This window comes from Lynx canadensis, chromosome B3, assembly GCF_007474595.2.
Source record: "Lynx canadensis isolate LIC74 chromosome B3, mLynCan4.pri.v2, whole genome shotgun sequence".
Classification (NCBI taxonomy): domain Eukaryota; kingdom Metazoa; phylum Chordata; class Mammalia; order Carnivora; family Felidae; genus Lynx; species Lynx canadensis.
The window spans coordinates 40,554,838-40,575,033 of record NC_044308.2 but is presented as its reverse complement, the minus strand read 5'-3'; the positions used below and the strand labels follow the sequence as shown (position 1 = coordinate 40,575,033).

General features: G+C 39.9%; 1 protein-coding gene across 4 annotated transcripts in view; it reads right to left on the bottom strand.

Annotated features, from left to right (window-relative positions):
* The window catches only part of CSNK1G1 (casein kinase 1 gamma 1), a 165,310-nt gene that overhangs the window by 32,188 nt on the left and 112,926 nt on the right, over nt 1-20,196 (bottom strand). For 2 of the 4 annotated variants that reach the window (XM_030317942.1, XM_030317944.1), the window contains exons 5-10: nt 17,036-17,187; nt 15,461-15,695; nt 9,695-9,780; nt 7,560-7,644; nt 7,157-7,302; nt 5,999-6,106 (exon numbers count right to left, since the gene is read on the bottom strand). In XM_030317942.1, coding sequence (XP_030173802.1) covers nt 5,999-6,106; nt 7,157-7,302; nt 7,560-7,644; nt 9,695-9,780; nt 15,461-15,695; nt 17,036-17,187 — 812 coding nt within the window. Of the gene's footprint in view, nt 1-5,998; nt 6,107-7,156; nt 7,306-7,559; nt 7,645-9,694; nt 9,781-15,460; nt 15,696-17,035; nt 17,188-20,196 lie in introns of all 4 variants that reach the window. The other 2 variants (XM_030317941.1, XM_030317943.1) reach the window with 1 other exon arrangement.

Genomic DNA, 20,196 nt, shown 5'->3' with positions numbered 1-20,196 from the left:
GCTGGGTAAAATTTACATTTAAAAAAAATGTTCTTAAACATCTGATATTAACATAGTTGTAAAAAACAGATTTAGTATATGTAGATGAGTTTAATATTTTTTTTATTAAAAAAAATTTTTTTAACGTTTATTTTTGAGAGACAGAGGGCAAGCAGGAGGGGGACAGAGAGAGAGGGAGACACAGAACCTGAAACAGGCTCCAGACTCTGAGCTGTCAGCACAGAGCATGACGCAGGGCTCGAACCCACAAACCATGAGATCATGACCTGAGCCGAAGTCGGATGCTTAACCGACTGAGCCATCCAGATGCCCCTATGTAGGTGAGTTTAAATGCAGTTCTTTGGGAACCATATTTGAGATCTATCACTGCATCTAGGAACCAAATAGTACTCAATTCAATATACCTACAATTTAGAATAGCAAAGCCTATTTTCTCTGAAAATTCTCATTGTAATGGAAGAGAACGAATACAACTGCCCGAACTTACTTTGCAGCAAGAGCCTGTTTTATTATTTTTTTAACATCCTTCATCTTCAGGACAGTCTAGCCCTACTCGGGCTGCCAAAGGAGGCAGAATGGATCTTTGTGGAAACAGAAAACAAGTAGGAAGAAAAGCGTGCAATTTATTTTTCATGGAAGGTTAAATAAAAATCTATATTTTAAACAGACATCTGACTTCATCTATGCTCATTTGACAGATTCATTCATTCATTCATTCACTCATTCATTCAAACAATTACTACTGTAGACGTTGTTTTTAGGTGTTAGGGAGATAGCAATGAACAAAGCAACAAAAATCTCTACCCTTATTTATAGGCTTACATTTAAGAAAGCTGAGGCCCCCCCAAAAGGTTAAATGTCCTATGGCCAAAGCCTTGGGCTAAGCTAAAATCAAGTTCTGAGCTCCCCTTCTTTCTCCTCCTAATCTAAGTATAGGACTAAACAGCCTGTTCATCTCCAGTCTCACTCCTCCACCACAAATGAAGAGCAGATTTACCCAGAATGAGACTCTGTTGGCACTATCATCAATGTTACCTCCATGCTCTGACTTCCAAATATGTCACTGTTTTTTGTTTTTTTTTTTGAAAGTCCTCCTCTGTGTGTTGGCCACCTTCAGCTGGAATACACTGCTAGTATTTAAAAGTCAAGATGCCTAGGGGCACCCGGGTGGCTCAGTCAGTTGACCATCTGACTCTTGATTTCGGCACAGGTGATGGGATCAAACCCCAGGTCAACTCTTTGCTGGGTGTGGAGCCTGCTTAAGATTCTCTCTTCGCCCCTCCTTTGCACATGCACGTGTGCTCTCTCTCTTTCAAAAACACAACAAAACAAAACAAAACGTGACAAAAACTCAAGATGCCTAAAATCAAACTCCAAAGAAGTTTCTCCCCCAACTTTCCCATTTCCAGTAATTATACCACCTACCCCCCAGTTATTCAGGCTTCAAAATCTCAGCAACTACTCTGACTCATCCTTCTCCCTCCATCTTGACATGCATGTGGGCTACCAAGTCTGGCAGATCACACCCTTATATCATTTTTTCACTGCTACAGCCCATCTAGGCCCCCTTAACCTCCAAAGTGGATGCACTGCGTTCTTAGTTGTCTCCAGGCTGGCTGTCAAGCCATTATTATGTTCTATGCCAAAAAATTTCTAAAGCCAAGTTTTGATCACATCACTCCTCTCTGTTCATAAACCTTTAGTACCTACCTATTCCCTAGTGAAACTAAATATCAACTCTCCAGCCCATCATTCCAGGAACTTCATCAAATGGCTCCAAGATAATTTTCCTAGCCTTGTCTCCTTTATTCACACCATATATTTTAGGAAAATGAACTAGATAACTTCTTGTTGCTCATATTTCCTTTTTGCATGGAATGCCTCTTTCATGTCCACGTTACTCTTCCAAGAGCACTTCAAATGCATCTTCTTTCCTGAAACTGTCACGCTCAACTGTCACTAGATGAAATGTCTTCTTCCAATCTCTGATGATGATAATTTGAAACTTTGGGAACTTCTCTGTTCTGCCTTGTGTTATGGTTATCTGGCTACCTGGCTGATCTACCTGGCAATTCTTTGAGGACAATGACTCCCTACTTATCTTGGTATCCCCAGGACATACTTTCACAGAGCAGGTCTCCAGCTAGACTTATTTAGTCAAAGTTGCTGAGAAAAAGTTAGCTGCCCCTAAAGTGAGGTTAATACTTGTCAGGATCTCTCAAAGAGAGATTTTACTTTCTTCTTTTGCTGATTTCAAAACTTGACAAGTACCAATCCAAAAAATAACATACTTCTTTCAATTCTTGGAGTAATGTAAAGGACATATTTGGCTGCAATTTTTCTGAAAAAACAAGCACAAAACCCTAAAAACATAAGAAAACAACCCTAAAGATGGAATAAAAGCAAAGAGACCAGACTAAGACACAGTGTAAAGGTAGAACAGATACTAGAAATACATTTACCCACAGGGCAGAGTGCAGAAAGAATTCAACCCAGCAAGGATTCAGAATCCTGCTGGGAGAGAGGTATAAAATTTGCATTAATGTGGGGAATTTCAATCCCTTAGCAGCCAAGGGATACTAAAAACCCTAAAAAGAAAAAAGAAATCAGAGAGAATTTCAAGATTCAATTCTTCAGAAAGAAGCTTATTATTGCACTGCAGTAAGATTTCCTAATTATACACACTAGTTTAAAGACCCTTCACTTAAATGTACACTGAGGGGCACCTGGGTAGCTCACTCAGTTTAACCGTTTGCCTCTTGATTTCAGCTCAGGTCATGATTCCAGGGCTGTGGGACTGAGTTCCACATAGGGCCCCATGTTGGGCATACAGCCTGCTTGGGATTCCCTCCCTCCCTCTCTCTCTCTCCCTTCCACCCTCCCTCAGCCCCTCTCCTGCTTGCTCTTCTCTCAAAATAAATAAATAAATAAATAAATAAATAAATAAATAAATAAATAAATTTTTAAAAAGTACACTGAAAATCAGCGTACTTTTACTCAGATACTAGCTTTGACTAATTTTTTCACCCTGGCAATCCAGGTTTTCAACATCTCTTTTTCCCATACTTTAAAAATCCAATCAAAACAGCAGCATTGATTAAGAATTCACTGAAGCAGAAAAGACATGGAAAACTATAGGAAATACCTATTTTAATTTGAAATATTCTGAAAACATGAGTACTAGGGCAGATATGCTGATTATGTGGACTTCACTACTGACTACTGATTTTTTTTCTTTCCATACCTTTTCTATTTAAGTGCATTTTTCATTATAGGATAATGTAACTTCTTCATAGAACAGTCTGGAAAAATATTACCTACAACATTATCTGTTTCTTCTAATATGTTGGCATTATCTCCTTCCACTGATTTTTTCATTTTCCCTTTCCCTGAGGGGAAATCATGCTGTCATTCTAATTTTGTACTCTGATTTCTTCACCCTACAAACCATAAACATTTTCAGGTTGCTACAAGTTTTCCTAAATATTATTTTAAGTGGCTACATAATATTCTACTGAATAAGCCCACTACAATTTACCTTATTATAACCCAGTTTTTTTGCTAAAAGATTTCAGCTGGATCCATAACCATTCCCTTAATAATAAGTGGATCATTTCTAAAACGTTTGTTTCAAGTGACACTGTGACAATTTTATGCACATAACTTAATCTATATCGTGGGTTGTTTTCTTAAAATGGATTCCAATAATTGATTCTGGATTTTCAAAGTCCAGAGCCACGTCTCAGAGTGTCAGTTTAAGTGTGCACTCAGCTACACTTTTAACAAGAGAGGTAGAAGAGAACAACCACAGAATCAGCAGTATTCTGTGTCAATCAGAAGCCAGTCAAATTGTAATTCCTAGCCAACTACTTTGATTAAAGCATGTAACTATGGATCCAATTAGTGTATGATTTGCTAAACCCCACCTTTTTGCCTGTCTACTCTCTCTTAGCTACTAAATACACAGATTTCCCTCCTTTATACTTTTTTCTTACCAAGACATACATTTTGCCAAGAATATGTGCTTATTGGTGAGTCTATCCATATTTGTGCATGTACTTCACTGTACATGTGTATGTTCTTTCTTTTTAGAAACAATTTTTAAGTTTTATTTATTTAAGTAATCTTTACACCCAACGTGAGGCTCAAACTCACGACCGTGAAACCAAGAATCACATGCTTTTCTGACTAAGCCAGTCAGATGTTCCCTGTGTGTATGTACTTCTATACGCTATTGTTAACCTATGTACTTTCTCATATGTGCATCTGAAATAAGCATTTTTGCATTTTATTATAAATATGTCTGTGAATATTAAAACGTGAGGTCAGGGTTACGAGCTAATTTGAGAGTTGATAATGACTGAACATGTTGTGTATCTGTTTATTATCCTTTGCTTATTTATCTACTGGGGTCTTCAGTTTTCTCTTAGCAACGTACAGCTGGCCCTTGAACAACACAACGTGGGGGTTAGGGGCACTAACCACTGTGAAGTTGAAAATCCCCATATAACTTCTGACTCCCCCAAAACTTAACTACTAATAGCTGACTGTTGACCAGAAGCCTTCCCAACAACATAAACATTTGATAAACACATACTTTGTATGTTATACTCATTATATTGTTTTCTTAAAATAAGGATTGAGAAAAGAAAATGTTATTAAAAAATCATAAGAGAAAATTTACAATACTATATTTACATTTACATTTACAATACTATACTATATTTATTTAAAAATTTGTATATAAGTAGACCCACACAGTTCAAACCTGTGCTGTTCAAGGGTCAAATGTATATGATATAAAGACGAAAGTTGTCATATTTCCTTCCCAATCAGTGACGTCTTTCTTCAAATATTGTCAAATTTGCTGATTTTTGTGTGTTTGCCTCCTCTGTCTTTAGGCTGAGAGAAGCCTCTCACATAGACCATTAGTTTCTCAAACCATGAACACTGAAGGATGGATGGCATGGTCTCCTCTGCAGTGGCCTAAAGCAAAGGTGAATCTTCACTTTACTTGGCCAGCTCTAGAATTCACATGGGGACAGGAGCAGAGGTGGAAGAGAGGTGCCAGTTTATGCCCAGGTCAGCTAGAAGTCCAAATTACCCACTCTTCTTAATCAGAAAACAAAAACAAAAACAAAACTAAATAAAGATGATCGGGGCGCCTGGGTGGCTCAGTTGGTTGAGTGTCCAACTTCGGCTCAGGTCATGATCTCATGGCTTGTGAGTTCGAGCCCCACGTCGGGCTCTGTGCTGACAGCTCAGAGCCTGGAGCCTGCTTCCGATTCTGTGTCTCCCTCTGTCTCTGCCCCTAACCCACTCGCATTCTGTCTCTATCTCTCTCAAAAATAAATAAACATTAAAAAAATTTTTTTTAAACAAATAAATAAAGACGACCAGGGGCGCCTGGGTGGCTCAGTCGGTTAAGCGGCCGACTTCGGCTCAGGTCACGATCTCGCGGTCTGTGAGTTCGAGCCCCGCGTCGGGCTCTGTGCTGACAGCTCAGAGCCTGGAGCCTGTTTCAGATTCTGTGTCTCCCTCTCTCTGACCCTCCCCTGTTCATGCTCTGTCTCTCCCTGTCTCAAAAAAAAAAAAAAAAAAAAAAAAAGTTAAAAAAAAAAAATAAATAAAGACGACCAAAAGCCACCCCAGCACCAGTGAGAGTACCCCACACTGGACTACAGATGAGACCCCAAATGGGCTACCCTGTTGATCCTGTGTGGTTCAGCAGGTCTTTCGGGCCTGTGGCAGATGGCCCCTTTCAGCCAACAGACTTGGACAAGTCCTAATTCTCTTGACTGGATACTTCGTATCAGGTGCCTGACCACACCTCAGTACCGTTATAGCACCCAGGGATGCTGGAATGCCACCCCACATGCCTGAGAAAAGGCAAGTCCTTTGTATTTAATTTCAGTATATACACTTAAGCAGAGAAGCCGAAAAATTTTGGTTTTAGTAAGAAGTAGAATGTCTGAAACAAGGAAGGTCCAGCACATACCTGATTTCGCAGAGGCTGTTGCTGTGACGGCCGATCCCTGTGTGTGTGGCTTTCTCGAGTTATTGCAGATGCACCAGAATCTACATGAACTGACCCTACTGGAGTAGGCTGGAAAAATATAACAAAAAATCAAATGGAAGATGGGCCCGACTTAACGACTCTGCAAAGGAGAGCATCATTCCAATTCTAATAAAACAGTGGTTAATTGTTTTCAGTCATCATGGGCAGTTTCAAGTCTTCTCACTTTGCTTATCTGCAAAAGGGAGGCCACCTGGTCCTCAATAGCTCATTAGAGAGCAGCTTACCTTGGAAAATAAGAAAACATCCTACAGTGATGTGTTAGCTTGCTCTCAGGTACTGTGAACTCCTGGCCAGAAGAACTAATTCAAAAGTTTTTCATGATGGGTGCCTAGGTGGGTCAATCCATTAGGCATCCAATTCTTGGTTTTGACGCAGGTTATGATCTCATGGTTTGTGAGTTTAAGCCCCGAGTTGGGTTCCACACAGACAGTGCAGGGCCTGCTTTGGATTTTCTCTCCTTCTCTCTCGGCCCTTCCCCTGCTCATACTCCATCTCTCTCTCACATAAATAAATTAAAAAAAAAATAAACAGGCGCGCCTGGGTGGCTCAGTCGGTTAAGCATCCAACTTCGGCTCAGGTCATGATCTGGCGGTTCATGAGCTCGAGTCCCATGTCAGGTTCTGTGCTGACAGCTCAGAGCCTGGAGCCTGTTTCAGATTCTGTGTCTCCCTCTTTCTCTCCCCATCCCTCACTCATGCTCAAAAATAAATAAAATTTAACAAAAATTTTTTTAATAAAATGAATAATAAAAAAAAATTTCTTATGGTGCTGGGTTCCACTTCTACAGAAGCAGGACCAGCTTACGTAGCACCAGCTTCTGGATCATTCAAGCAAAAGTTCTTAAGAACTGGCTTAAGTTCTGGTATCTTAGGCCATACTGGTCATAATCTTAAAAACATATAAAGGAGTTGCTCCTGCTTTCTAACTCTGGTAATTGTAACCTATGGCATCACCCTGAAAAGGCTGGCATACGTCAAGTCCACAGTCAGAGGAATGTTTTTTCCATAGATTTAAGCAGAAAGTCTGGCAAGCGAGGTAGTGCTGGTCTGAAGTGATGAGGTAAAACAGGATACTTACAATAGGTCTCCCGACCCAATCGTAGGCATAGTCAAAGGTGTAGCCTTTCCTTTCAAAGAGGTCTGTGAAGAGGGTCCGTAAATACTCATAGTCAGGTTTTTCAAAGAAGTCTAATCGCCTGACATAGCGCAGGTACGTTGCCATCTCTTCTGTAGGAAAGAGGTGAAAGGCCATGCTCATGAGCTGAATGCTTCCTATGGTGAGAAGCTCTGAGCCAAGTCAGGAATATTTGTGTTTTCCTTATGACCCAAATGAAAGTGATAAAACCTGTCTTGGTCTAAATGACAATGAAAGGAAATGTGAATTTTCTAGAGAGCGCCCTTATCTAGAGACACCAAGTCATTGTCTCTACCTACTTCAAAGTTTTAGTCACAATGGCTGGAATGTCCTTCTAGCATCCTACCTGGAAAGTTTTCACAGAGAGCTTCAATGGGAGTATTCCTTTTGGTGTCACCAATTTTCTGATATCTCTCTTTTAATGTATCAGCCTGTAGAGCAAAGGGAGAAAGTTATTTGGAAACAGGTGCCAAGTATGGGAGGTCCAATACGTCTGGGGATGCAATGGTTGCTTCACTCAAACTGGCAGGAATTGCTAGGCTCAATCTTCTTTCTAATAAATAAGAAATGTAACAGAGATGATGTATTTAACGTCTGCTCTGTTCTGGAAGGTTTTATTTGCAAATATATTTAGTAGTCTCAGATAAACACCATCAAATGTAATGAGATGAGTGGTTAGGAAAAGGAAATAAAAATATCATATAGCAGTTATTTTCAAAACTGCAGAAGCTTAGTAATCTCCCATGACCACTGGGGTTCAAAAATTCAGCCTTCTCCTTCTTAGATCAGTTCTATTATAAGATTAAAAATATTGCTAATCTAAGTGTGGGGCAGACAGATGGCTCCACAGAATATTTACTGTGAATCTGAATAGGGAAAAAAAAAAAAAAAAAAGAATAAGTAGTAGAAGAAAATGCCTTTCCACAATGTGCTTCCAGAGGGAAAAGTGTTACCTATGATCATATATGTCAGCAGCTCAAAGCAAACTAAGTTTGTTCAGGATTATAGACAGAAGGCTCCTGGAGCTTGGACCAACAGTGTAGCCTCAAGGGATTCTTGTGAGGCTCTCCCTAAAAAAAAAAAAGCTGGCTGCACCCAGTTTTAAGCAATAGTGTTCTATAGTAAGTTGGAGAGGGCTGCCTGGGTGGCTCAGTCGGTTGAGAGTCCGACTCTTGATTTCAGCTCAGGTCATGATTCCAAGGTCGTGAGATTGAGCCTTGGTTCTCTCTCTCTCTCCCCCTCTGCCTCTCTCCCATGCTTGCATGCCTGCATTCCCTCTAAAATAAAAACATAAAAATAAAATAAAATAAAATAAAATAAAATAAAATAAAATAAAATAAAAGTTGGAGAAATTTTAGATCTACAACTGACACTAAAATGATTCGTAGACTGTGAGTGAGTTTCAATTAATACACAAATGTATTGCTTGGCTATGTAATGAGTAAATAGAATATGAAACTCTATCTGACAGCTATCTATACCAATGAAAAGATACATGTGACTAGGAGAAGACTAGGAAGTGTTAGGAGAAGAATTTAAGGGGAAAGAAATAAAATCTTCCCAAAGGGAAGGGGCAGAAGCTTTACTTTTCAGGACAACGGTCTAGAAAGCACAGCAAATGAATCATTCTGCCCTTCTGGAGGGAGAAAGGGAGGGAGCCAAGGGGTGTGTAAGTACCTAAATCTATTGATTAAGTTTCTTTCCATACTAACATGTTGAAATAAATCACAACTCAAAAATATACCTCACATTTAACTATCTAAAATGGGACTTAAAATGGGTTAGAAGCTCACCATTTCCTAGTCTAACCAGCCAGAGACACAGAATAATTACAGTGGTTAAAATTATTATCAGTAGTTAACTCTGACACAAATACACTGTACTGATACCTAAGGTAAGCTATTTAAACTACATGTTTCACGAGGAATGGCTATTGTCTGCATAGGCATTTATTGAATAAGACACATGAACAGCAATGTTAAACCTGGATTTTTATTTTAGTTCAGGTGGATCCTTAGCCTTGATAGGATGAATAAATATTTTCCAGTTCTCCTTAGGGGCACACCCAGCTCTGTTGGCCTTGCTGGTAAAATGTGTAGCAGCTGCTGTCATCAATTTGTTCCAGAAATTCCCCAGTACACTGGGAACACTCTTCTTGCTACATAATGGTAGTGGAGGAGGAAAGTGACACAGAGAAAAGCAGCAGTGCCAAGGCTGGGAGGGAACAAGGGAAGAGACTGTGGAAAACCCTAAAACAAGGAAGAAGGATTCACAAGGGGAAGAAGACAAATGTGAGCAAAACAGAGCTCCCAAAGCCCAGGGAAGCATGTACAGTATAGACAATATAACCAGCCCCTGCTTTTCATCTCTGCAGCCAGCCAATCTTCCCAATCGTGCTTCTTGCAGACGTCAAGTCAGCAACCCCTTCATTAACAACTGAGTATTGAAACAAAGCCCTCCACTGAGCACTTTCAAGGATACCTTGAGTCCTTGCCAGGGTAGGCTGCCTCGAAGGAAATACATGAACATATGGCCCAGGGCTTCCAAATCATCCCGCCGGCTTTGCTCTAAAAGGGAAGACAGATCACACATTATGTTTGTAGTTATTAAAGCAGAAAGGGGTTCAAAACCAAGTAATCCCTTCAGAAACCCTTCTGCTCTGGAAAGGCGCTGCTTACTAATTCTTTGTATATCTAAACCAGGGATAGTATTTCAGATCAAAACCAAAAAATACTGTGTGCTTCCTTTGCCTAGAGCTGTCACTGGCAAGTAAATATCAAGTGAAAAGAGCAAATCCTAAACTAAAACCAAATCTAAATCACTAAATGGTGAGTAGCCACCCCTCGGTCACTGCTGTCACCTTCCTGAAAGTAAGATAATTTAAATGAAATGTTATTTCCGGTATATGGGCTACAGTTACCCTTTGGGTTACCATGATGGAAAGTGAGAAGATAAAGCAGCTAAAACTTTTAAATGGTCCATCCTAATGGCCAGGTCTGCAAAGACACAAGCTGTGGAATGCCTAGCATACATGTCTAGTGCTTTTAATTCATCATAAAAATTAACACTTAAAATATAGTTTGACATAAACAAACATCAATGTATCATCTCTCAGCTCCATGCCATTTGTACCATGTTCCATAGCTACCTTAAGAAACATTTAAAATTTGGGGCACCTGGTTGGGTCAGTGAGTTAGGCATCCGACTTTGGCTCAGGTCATGATTTCACAGTTTGTGGGTTTGAGCCTCGCATCAAACTCTGTGTTGACAGCTCACAGCCTGGAGCCTGCTTCAGATTCTGTGTGTGTATTTCTGTGTGTGTGTGTGCGCACCCCTCCCCTGTAATTTATCACTAAGGTGCCCTATATGGAAAAATAAAACAGGATCCCCGCATTCTGGGAGCTTATCAGGCAAAACAAATTGCTAGGTTTTAGTTTCTTTCATTTGGGAAGACTAAGATAGTAAAAAACTAAAGAATAGATAATAAAAAATATTGTAACTTCATCTCAAAAAACATCCTTATATATTCTTGGGTTGTCAGACTGAATGTAAGTAGTACATGCCTCTATTCCTAATTTGCCAAGTATGGCTCATCCCAGATATCTTATGTGTTTATTTCTCAGAATCAGGTTGAGGGCTTTATCAAGAGAAGTTAAAAAGACAAGACTAAGGGGCTACTCTAAACTTGATTGTGCTTTCTTTGTGCAGAAGGTAAAACCTACGAGGGAAGCAGGGAGGAGAGCTACTCAGCTCAAAATGCAGAAGTACAACATGTGTAATGGCTGCCTTCACTTATGGGAAAATGTGCACGACAAAGAGTGAATAGAACTCTACAGGGTGGATCAGGAAAGAAAAGGCAACTTGGTAAGTTGCAGTTTGAAAACGGTTTTTGGCAAGGTGGTCACTAATGCGAAAAAGAGGCACCCTGACAAGAGATAAATAACATAAAATTGAGTGGATGCACATCAATTGAAATAATCTTAAAAAGAATGAAGTAAAACGGCAAGACCAACAGAAGCTTTTGTCTACACAGCTTGCCTGGGGTTTGCCACCAAATTTTATATATAATTGAAAACATAAAGGCATTAGACTGGAAGTTTGTTAATAGGACCTAAATACACACAAATAAAAAAGAAAGAACAAGCAGGGTGAGTTGAGGCCTCTCATAAAGCAGGGCAGACAAAGAAACCACACCCTGCAGTTTCTCACACTGTATCACACCTACACATTGCCTTTCCATTTTTATATCCACTTCCTGTAAGAAGAGGCCCCTTGGTAATAAAAATTCACTGGACAGTTGCACTTTTGTTGGTTGAGCACTAGAGGGCAAACCTCTCCACATTTTCAATACTGATCAATCCTGAAAAAACGCCCAACTTCTCTCCACAGCAAAGCCCATTATTAAATGAGTGCTTTTTAAATAAACACACACACACACACACACCAAAAACACATGTAAACCCACTAGAATAACTAATAAAGTGATTTTCCAACTACTGAGCACCATGAAAAATAGTTGTGGAATATGGCATAATAGGAAAAATAATGGCTCCCAAATTAGGTTATCTAGCTCTTGGCCCATTCTTTCCATTCATTCGATCCATGTGAAATTCAGCATGGCCAAGTCACCTATTTTGGGCCACAGTCCTCTCACCTGAAAATAAAGTGGTTGGGGTGACTAGGTGGCTCAGTTGGTTAAGCATCAGACTCCTGATTTCGGCTCAGGTAATGATGTCTGGGTTTGTGTCAAGCCCAGTGTGGAGTGGGAAACCTATGGGATTCTCTCCCCTCCCTCTCTGCTCCTCTCCTGCTAGCTCACGCACGCGCACTCTCTTTCTCTCTCTCTCAAAATAAACAAGAAAAGAAAGTTGGCTGATGTAGATAATTTGAAAAGTCACTTTCCAGTTCTAAGATTCTAAAGTAATTAATCTATGATAATTTAACCCATTAGTAATTAATCTATGATAACTTAATCCTTTCAAAAAAGTGAAAACCAGAGTCATGCTTTATTTGTGTACTTCTGTGAAAACCGTATTCATTTAGTTCAGAATTTCCACATGCTCTCATTTTTTTCATGAAGGCTATTTTCCTTTTCAAAGAAGAAAGGTTTCAATACAAGTGGGACAAAGTAGGACATAGAATTCTTTCACACCATAAAGGCCTGCTTTCAACCATTCAGAAAGACATGCTTGGTTTACATGTATCACACCTCTGATTTTAGGTCAAATATATTTTGCTGGAGGAAAGGGTCTAGATGACCCAGTGTTCTTACCCTAACTTCAGTCGTTAAGAATACAAAGTGGCTAATCTGATATGGTCAGGTTTAGGAGGCTTCTTCCCTTGTTCTCCCTTACAAAACAGGCAATTCTCCCCAAGTCATTTGAAGATGCACTTCCCTTTTTCCTCATTACAACATACAGAATGCTACACATTTAAAAACCAATATGGGGACATCTGGGTGGCATGGTCGGTTAAATGTTCCACTCTTGGGGCACCTAGGTGACTCAGTTGGTTAAGTGTCTGACTTCAGCTCAGGTCATGACCTCACAGTTCATGATTTCGAGCCCCATGTCAGGCTCCATGCTGACATCTCAGAGCCTGGAGCCTGCTTCAGATTCTGTGTCTCCCTCTCTCTGCCCCTCCCCTGCTTGCACTCTCTCTCTTTCTCAAAAATAAATAAACATTTAAAAAATTAAAAAAAAAATAGTGTTCCATTCTTGATTTCAGTTTAGGTCATGATCTCACTGTTTGTGAGTTCGAGCCCCAAACAGGGCTCTGCACTGACAGTGCGGAGACTGCTTGGAATTCTCTCTCTCCCTTTCTCTGCCTCTCCCCTGCTTGCTTGCTCGCTCTCTCTCAAAATAAATAAATAGACAAAACAAAACAAAACAGTATGATTCAAGGTCCTATGGAATACCTCTCTGCTTTGAGACCCTGGCCAGAATTTAAAGGTCATATAATAACCATCTATATGTATTCTCTGTAATCTGGAGAGGGCAAAAATACGGTGATAGGTTCAATGTGACCCAAAAAACTCTAGAACTCAGGAATTTCAAGTTTGGAGATAAACTCAAAGTTCCAGCAGGAATGGCTATACCAGGAGATGAAAGTACCAGTCTGACGATCTTACACACTTAAAATGTATTTTGCTGAATAAATAAATAACTACCATTTACAGTCTTTGCTACTATGAGGCACTGTGCTAAATACTTTATATGTATTATCTCTCAGTATCCTATAGTATAATGTATTATTATCATACCCATTCCATAGATGAGATAACTGAGGCTGAGGAAAGGTTACTGGACCAAAATCATATAGATTTAAGCGCAAGAGCCAGGGTTTGCAAACCTTTTTCTTAACCATTATCTGTACCTTATCTGTACATATTCTGTAAACCATTATCTGTACATAACACAAAGACCCATCTCTGTCTCTTCTTGCCTTTCCTGACAAGAATAATAAAATCAGAACATGGACTGCTGTGCCTAGGAAGCAGGAATTAGAACAACTTCTAGAGTCTGTCAGTTAAACCAAATAATCATGACTTTACTATTTACGACACAGTCTATCTAAGTAAAAAGGAAGAAAGAGGGGATATTGAACACTATGCAAGAGAACTATGTTACACATACTACCCATTCAACCCACAAACACATCCTTGTGAAATATTACTCTCATTTTACAGATAAGTTTCAGGAAGATTAAGTAACCTGTCCAAAATGACATAGATAATAAGTGGCAGAAGCCCTTCTAGTCTAATTTTAAAGTATTACATTTAGTTAAGTGAGGATTTTCATACGTTTACTGAAAAAATCCTAATAGCATTCAGGATTTCTGTTCCAGTTGTATCACTTTGCAATATGATAGTTACTCTTCACTAACACTAGAATCCTCATTTGAAAACCTAGGCAGTTTTGTCAATAAGGCAACTTTGTAGTCATTTAGTCTTTAAAATACTTGTTAGTGCACAACAATTCATTAATATTTAAACACCCAATATAATTGACTATGTCTAGGAGTATGGAACCTGATAATATTCTGTTTATATGTCTACTCTCAAGAGTGGTGTATTTTTTAAAAAATATTTATTTTTGAGAGAGAGAAAGAGAGGAAGAGAGAGAGGGAGACACAGAATGTGAGGCAGGCTCCAAGGTGTCAGCACGGAGCCTGATGCAAAGCTTGAACTCATGAACTGTGAGATCATTACCTGAGACGAAGTCAGATGTAACCAGCTGAGCCACCCAGGCGCCCCAAGAGTGATGAATTTCAAACATGGTTTTACAATCACTTTAGAATGTTTCCTTCATATAGAATCTTCCACAGAAGCCCAATATATAAAATAGATAAAAACGGAAGCTTTTCTGGAGAAGCTAGTGAGGGGCCCAGGGCTTATTTGGCTTTCCCACTGTTCCTTAGGCTTCTCTTACAAATATTCTCCCCTGAACTAGTTCCTCTAACAAGTAAGGCCTTCTGCCTTGATTGAGCTTTCACAAATTGTCTATCCTGAATACAGTGTACAACTCCTCTATTTTCATTGAGTAAGACATAGGCTCTTCCTCAAAGAATTATTCATGGAATTATGCACAGTGAACAGAAGCCTAGCACATGTTTTAGTAACACACTCTTCCCCAGTTCAGATACCAACCAATCTGATGTCCTTTTCAGGACTGTCATACATGGAGTCATTCATTCATATGTAAACACCAAATTCATCATTAGACTTACTCAAATGCTATCATTTTAATACAATTCAAGTGCCCACACTGCTAAAAAACTAAGCATTTGGAAACATAGTATAAAGAATTAAATAGGGGTATCTGAGTAGCTCAGTTGGTTAAGCTTCTATCTCTTGGTTTCAGCTCAGGTCATGATCTTATGGTTATGAGATTGAACCCTGCATAGGGCCCTGTGCACACAGCATGGATCCTGCTTGGGATTCTCTCTCTCTCTCCCTCTCTCTCTGCCCCTCCCCTGCTTGTGCACGCTCTCTCGCTTGCTCTGTCTCAAAATAAATAAACATTAAAAAAGTAAAGAATTTTACTTAAAGAAAAATCTTTAAGTTGTCAACAGGATACTTAGGAAAGTTACTAACTCACCATCTTAGTTTCTCAAGTATAAAAATCACTTGCCTTGTGAAGCAAGAAGAACCACAAGTTGTAATGCACAAAGGGGACAAAAGTATCATTGGAATAAAAAGTTATTTTAAGGACCCGCCCCTTTTCACTGAGCAGAAAATAAACACACCTTTGCCAAGATGCGTGTTGATAGACATGTATCTTGCAGTTCCAGTTAAACTTTTGTGCTCCCTATAAGGTATGTGTTTTTTGGTTTCAGGGTCAATGTATTCCTTGGCCAGTCCAAAGTCTATAATGTGTATAACATGCTCTTTCTTGTTGCCTTGTCGGCCAATCAGGAAATTCTCTGGCTTCACATCTCGGTAAATGAGATTCTTTGAGTGCACATATTCCATTCGAGAAAGCTAAAAGAGAATACACAATGATGAAAATACTCTAAAGAAGTTTACTGGGAAAAAAACAAACAAACAAACATCCAAACATTTTCTTTTATCAGCCCAAAGGTTTTAACTACTGAAATGAAAGTAAAACTCATTTCTTCTTCACCACCCAGTCACTTCACGCTTGTAAACCAGAAAAAATTCGGATACAAATACATACATAACAAGTATCAAGTTAAATGAAAGTGAGACAGCCAGTTCAGCTCATAATGTTACAATTTGTAAATGATGAATAGAATTAGGTGTTTTTATGCTACGTCAGAAAGCACACATTTGAGAGGCTCGAAGTATCCCCAGCCAGGATTATCACAATACGTCGGCAACCTCTGAAGACAGGTGCCACTGTCACATTCACCTTCTGCCCACACCTTTGTATCTTCAGTCAGGCAGGCCTCCCCAACCTAGTACTTTCTGCTGCAAAAACATGGGAAGTGAGGTCCAGAGAAGTAAAGATTGCATTGATTTTACAGAGCTAATCAGCAGCAGAGGTAGAAGAGTTTTTATGTGAAATTAAATAGAGCCCCAAATAATAACCATAAAATTATTTCAAATTTCATTGTTTTATTTCTATCTACAGCATACAAAGGGAAGCCGAGGCATCTTAAGTTTGGACTCAAAAGCCAAGGTCAATTTTCTAACATTTCCAAGCTTTTACTGTAAAGTGGGTGAGACCACCACCATTTGAGACCAATAAAAGATGCATGAGCATCCTTCCTCTGAGAGGCTGACAGACTTCTCAAGGGAACTGTCTTAACTGCTTCTTGAACTGGCACTGCTGTGTAATTTGGCTGGAGCTGAGGGAGCTGTCTCTTCAGCTCTGCCAGTCTCTGTAAGAACCGGAGGCCAGAGAGCTAAGGCAGGTTCTTGGTCACACGATTTTGGAATCTGATTGTTAGGGCAGTGGGTTATGTGGCCAATCCCTTCCTGGCTGCAAGGGTGAGGGGAGAGGACAAACTTTACAGCCATATGTTTAAAACCTATAAATAAAACATCAAGGAAATTACTTGCATTTGTACAATTTCACCTAATCATCCTCTTTCTCCCCAAACTAAATTATATGCTTCCACTTCAGTTGAGGGCAGGGTGTTGCTCCAAGGTGCAAATTCTTAAAATAGAGCGAACATTAGATGCAGTATGTCTTCTCTAGGTTAACCCTTTTGGCCCAGCCTGCTTCCTAGAATGCCATCAAACCTCTGAGTGTGCACTCAATATGTGTCACGACATCTGGGAGAGCCCTAAAGGGGACACAGGAATGCAGCTGGGGGACCCACCTATCCTTTTGCAGAACAGCAACGCCAACTTACCAACTGGATGGCTATCATTAACACAGTCTTCAAAGTAAAAGTTCGGTCACAGAGGTCAAACAAGTCCTCCAAGCTAGGGCCAAGGAGCTCCAGCACCATGGCGTTGTATTTTCCACATGGACCAAAGTAATACACCTGTGGAAGACCTTCACCTGCAAGCAGAGGAGAAATAGGGTGTAGAGTGGGGGACACAAAACCCAAAATGTGAGACAGCTGCATCAGCACTGGGTAGATATAAAGAAAGTACAATTTGTGAGATTACCATTTTCTCTCATAGTCACTCCTGGAGAACCTAAACTGAGCACAGCAGCTTCAAAGCGAACTAGTAACACGTAGGAAAGGTGAGTCATCACCTAATAGCCTCAAACAAGCAGCTATTTAATACCAGAGTGACAAAGGTATTCCCACTGCTACGGAAGACAGCGAACGGTCCCTGATCCATTACTGGATCAGAGCATAAACTATTCTTCCCCAAGGAGGCCCAAAAGTACACTAGCACAGAAGGTTAAAAGACAGTTCACTGAGCTCACAGGCCAGCCTAACAGGCCTTGTTGCATTAGCTGTTTTCATCTGCGCTCCCTATGCCAACTGCCAAAGCCACGTGGAGCTGTTTGCAACTGCTGCCCCAAGGAGAACTCAGACTGAAAGGTTGAGGTCACAGAGGGTACAGCCTGCCTCTCTTCTCACAGGGAGTCTCTGTAGTTTCCTGTTTTCTATCAGCTGGGGCAAAGTCAACAGACAGCATTTGGTTACTGGTAAGTAATTCTGAAAGGAAAAGGAAAAATAAAAGACAAGGCTGGGCTTTCCCTAGATTTGAAATTCATAGCTCTAAGATGCTAAAATCTAGACACTTTCTCACCTAAGTGTCAACTTGTGAATGAATTTCTCCCTTAGAGCGTATTGTAAATATGAGGCATTCAGTAAACATGTGCTAAATGGCACCATGTGAACAGTGGATATGAATGAGACTACAGAACATTTTTAAAAAATCTGGTCTCATAGAGCAGAAACACTTCCATCTCACACATTTATGTATACCATGTTCTGCAGCTATATATGCTACAGATTACTACTTGCTTCTGCCTACAAGTTTTTTTTTTTTTTTTTTTTAAGTTCATTTATTTATTTTGAGAGAGAGAGCAGAAGCAAGGAAGGGGCAGAAAGAAGGAGAGACAGAATCCCAAGCAGACTCCGTGCCACCCCGATGCGGGGCTCGAACTCACAAAGTGTGAGATCATGACCTAAGCTGAGATCAAGAGTCGGACGCTTAACCGACTGGGCCACCCAAGCGCCCCTACAAGTTCTTTAGACAACAAAATCTCTCCTCCTCATTCTTTTTATATGTATAGATAACAGATAAGCAGAGGTGATTCTACCTGCTATAATCTGAATGTTTGTGTCTCCTCATCATCCTTAAACTCATATGTTGAAAACCTAATGCCCAATGTGATGGTTTTAAGAGGTGGGCCTTTGGGAAGTGATTAGATCATGAGGGCAGAACTCTTATGAATGAGATTAGTGCCCTTGTAAAAGAGACTGTAGAGAGTTCCCTAGCCCCTTCCACCACGTGAGGACACAGCACAAAGTCTGAAGAGGGTCTCCGCCAAAACCTGACCATGATGGCAACCTGATCTTGAACTTCTAGTCTCTGGAACTGTGAGAAATAAATTTCTGAGTTTATAAGCCACTCAGTCTACTGGTATTTTGTTACAGCAGCCCAAACAGACTAAGACAATATCTACTATTTAAACCTTTAACCCAAGATGCCCATCCTTGTCCCCAGGATAAATCTTGTCTATCTGGAGTTGGTGTGTTTCGTTGCTATGATATGTGTTTAACTGTTTCATGTGCTACTGGAGTCTACCTTGTTCCTCTAGGTACTAAGAAACTTGAGTGTTTTAGGATGCTCATCCCCAGCTTGTATCACGTAATACAGCATACTCTGCTCCTGTCAGCTCCATAAATATCCACTGAATTGTCCTTGTGGTTGTTTTGATTCTATCTCCAAAAGAAATCAGATTTAATTTAAAGTGTCTTTTATCTCCCTGTTGTTCTGAACTCATTCTTCACTTTCTTTAAAATATACAAAACCTAACAGCTGTTCCTAATGAGTCCTGCTGAAAAATCCAAAGCAGAACACCATCGTAGAGAATTACTGCTTTTACTAACCAGACATATGGTAGATGGTAGTTTGGGGATCTTTCAAATTTAAATGCTATATAATAGTTTCTGATGTCACTAAAATTTGATTTTCCTGGGGCGCCTGGGTGGCGCAGTCGGTTAAGCGTCCGACTTCAGCCAGGTCACGATCTCGCGGTCCGGGAGTTCGAGCCCCGCGTCAGGCTCTGGGCTGATGGCTCAGAGCCTGGAGCCTGTTTCCGATTCTGTGTCTCCCTCTCTCTCTGCCCCTCCCCCGTTCATGCTCTGTCTCTCTCTGTCCCAAAAATAAATAAACGTTGAAAAAAAAAATTAAAAAAAAAAAATTTGATTTTCCTAATATAAATATTATATTCTTTTTTAAAAAAGTAGTACATTCTTCAAAACAGCTGTGGCAGATCTGTTAGTTACCTGTCTAGTATCCATTCTCTTCTTCTTCATAACAAATCTTCTAATTACTGCAAATAGCCACCTGCCTGGTTGTAACTTTCTAGCTTCCTTTGATAACAACTATAACTAGTGAGACAGAATCAGAAATTGTTGGATGAGGTAGTTCTAGAAAAGCTCTTCCATGGGAGCTGACTCAAGTTGGAGGTATGCCCCGCTTTGATGATGGCTTAGGCTCCAGAAGCCATCTAGAACCATCAGACACCTTGTGGATATCAGACAGTGGCAAGAATGAGTGGAACAAAAAAGAAAAAAAAAAAAAAGTGAGTCCCTAATGGCTGTGAAGTAACCAATGTTGGACTTCCCTGCCCTTTTTTAATCCAAAAGAAAAATCAATCTCTATCTTCAGTAAACTGTTATTTGGACCTTTTTTCATGGTCAAATCTAATCGTAATTAATAAACATATTATTCTTTTAGTTGGATAAATTGCAAATCTGGGCACAAAATCCTCCTTCTGAAGTATAAGTAAACTAAAAGTAAGGTCTGCTTAGATATATAATACTGACATAATTCCCTAGGCTTGCTTCCAATACTTAAAGATCAGTTTAAATGAGAC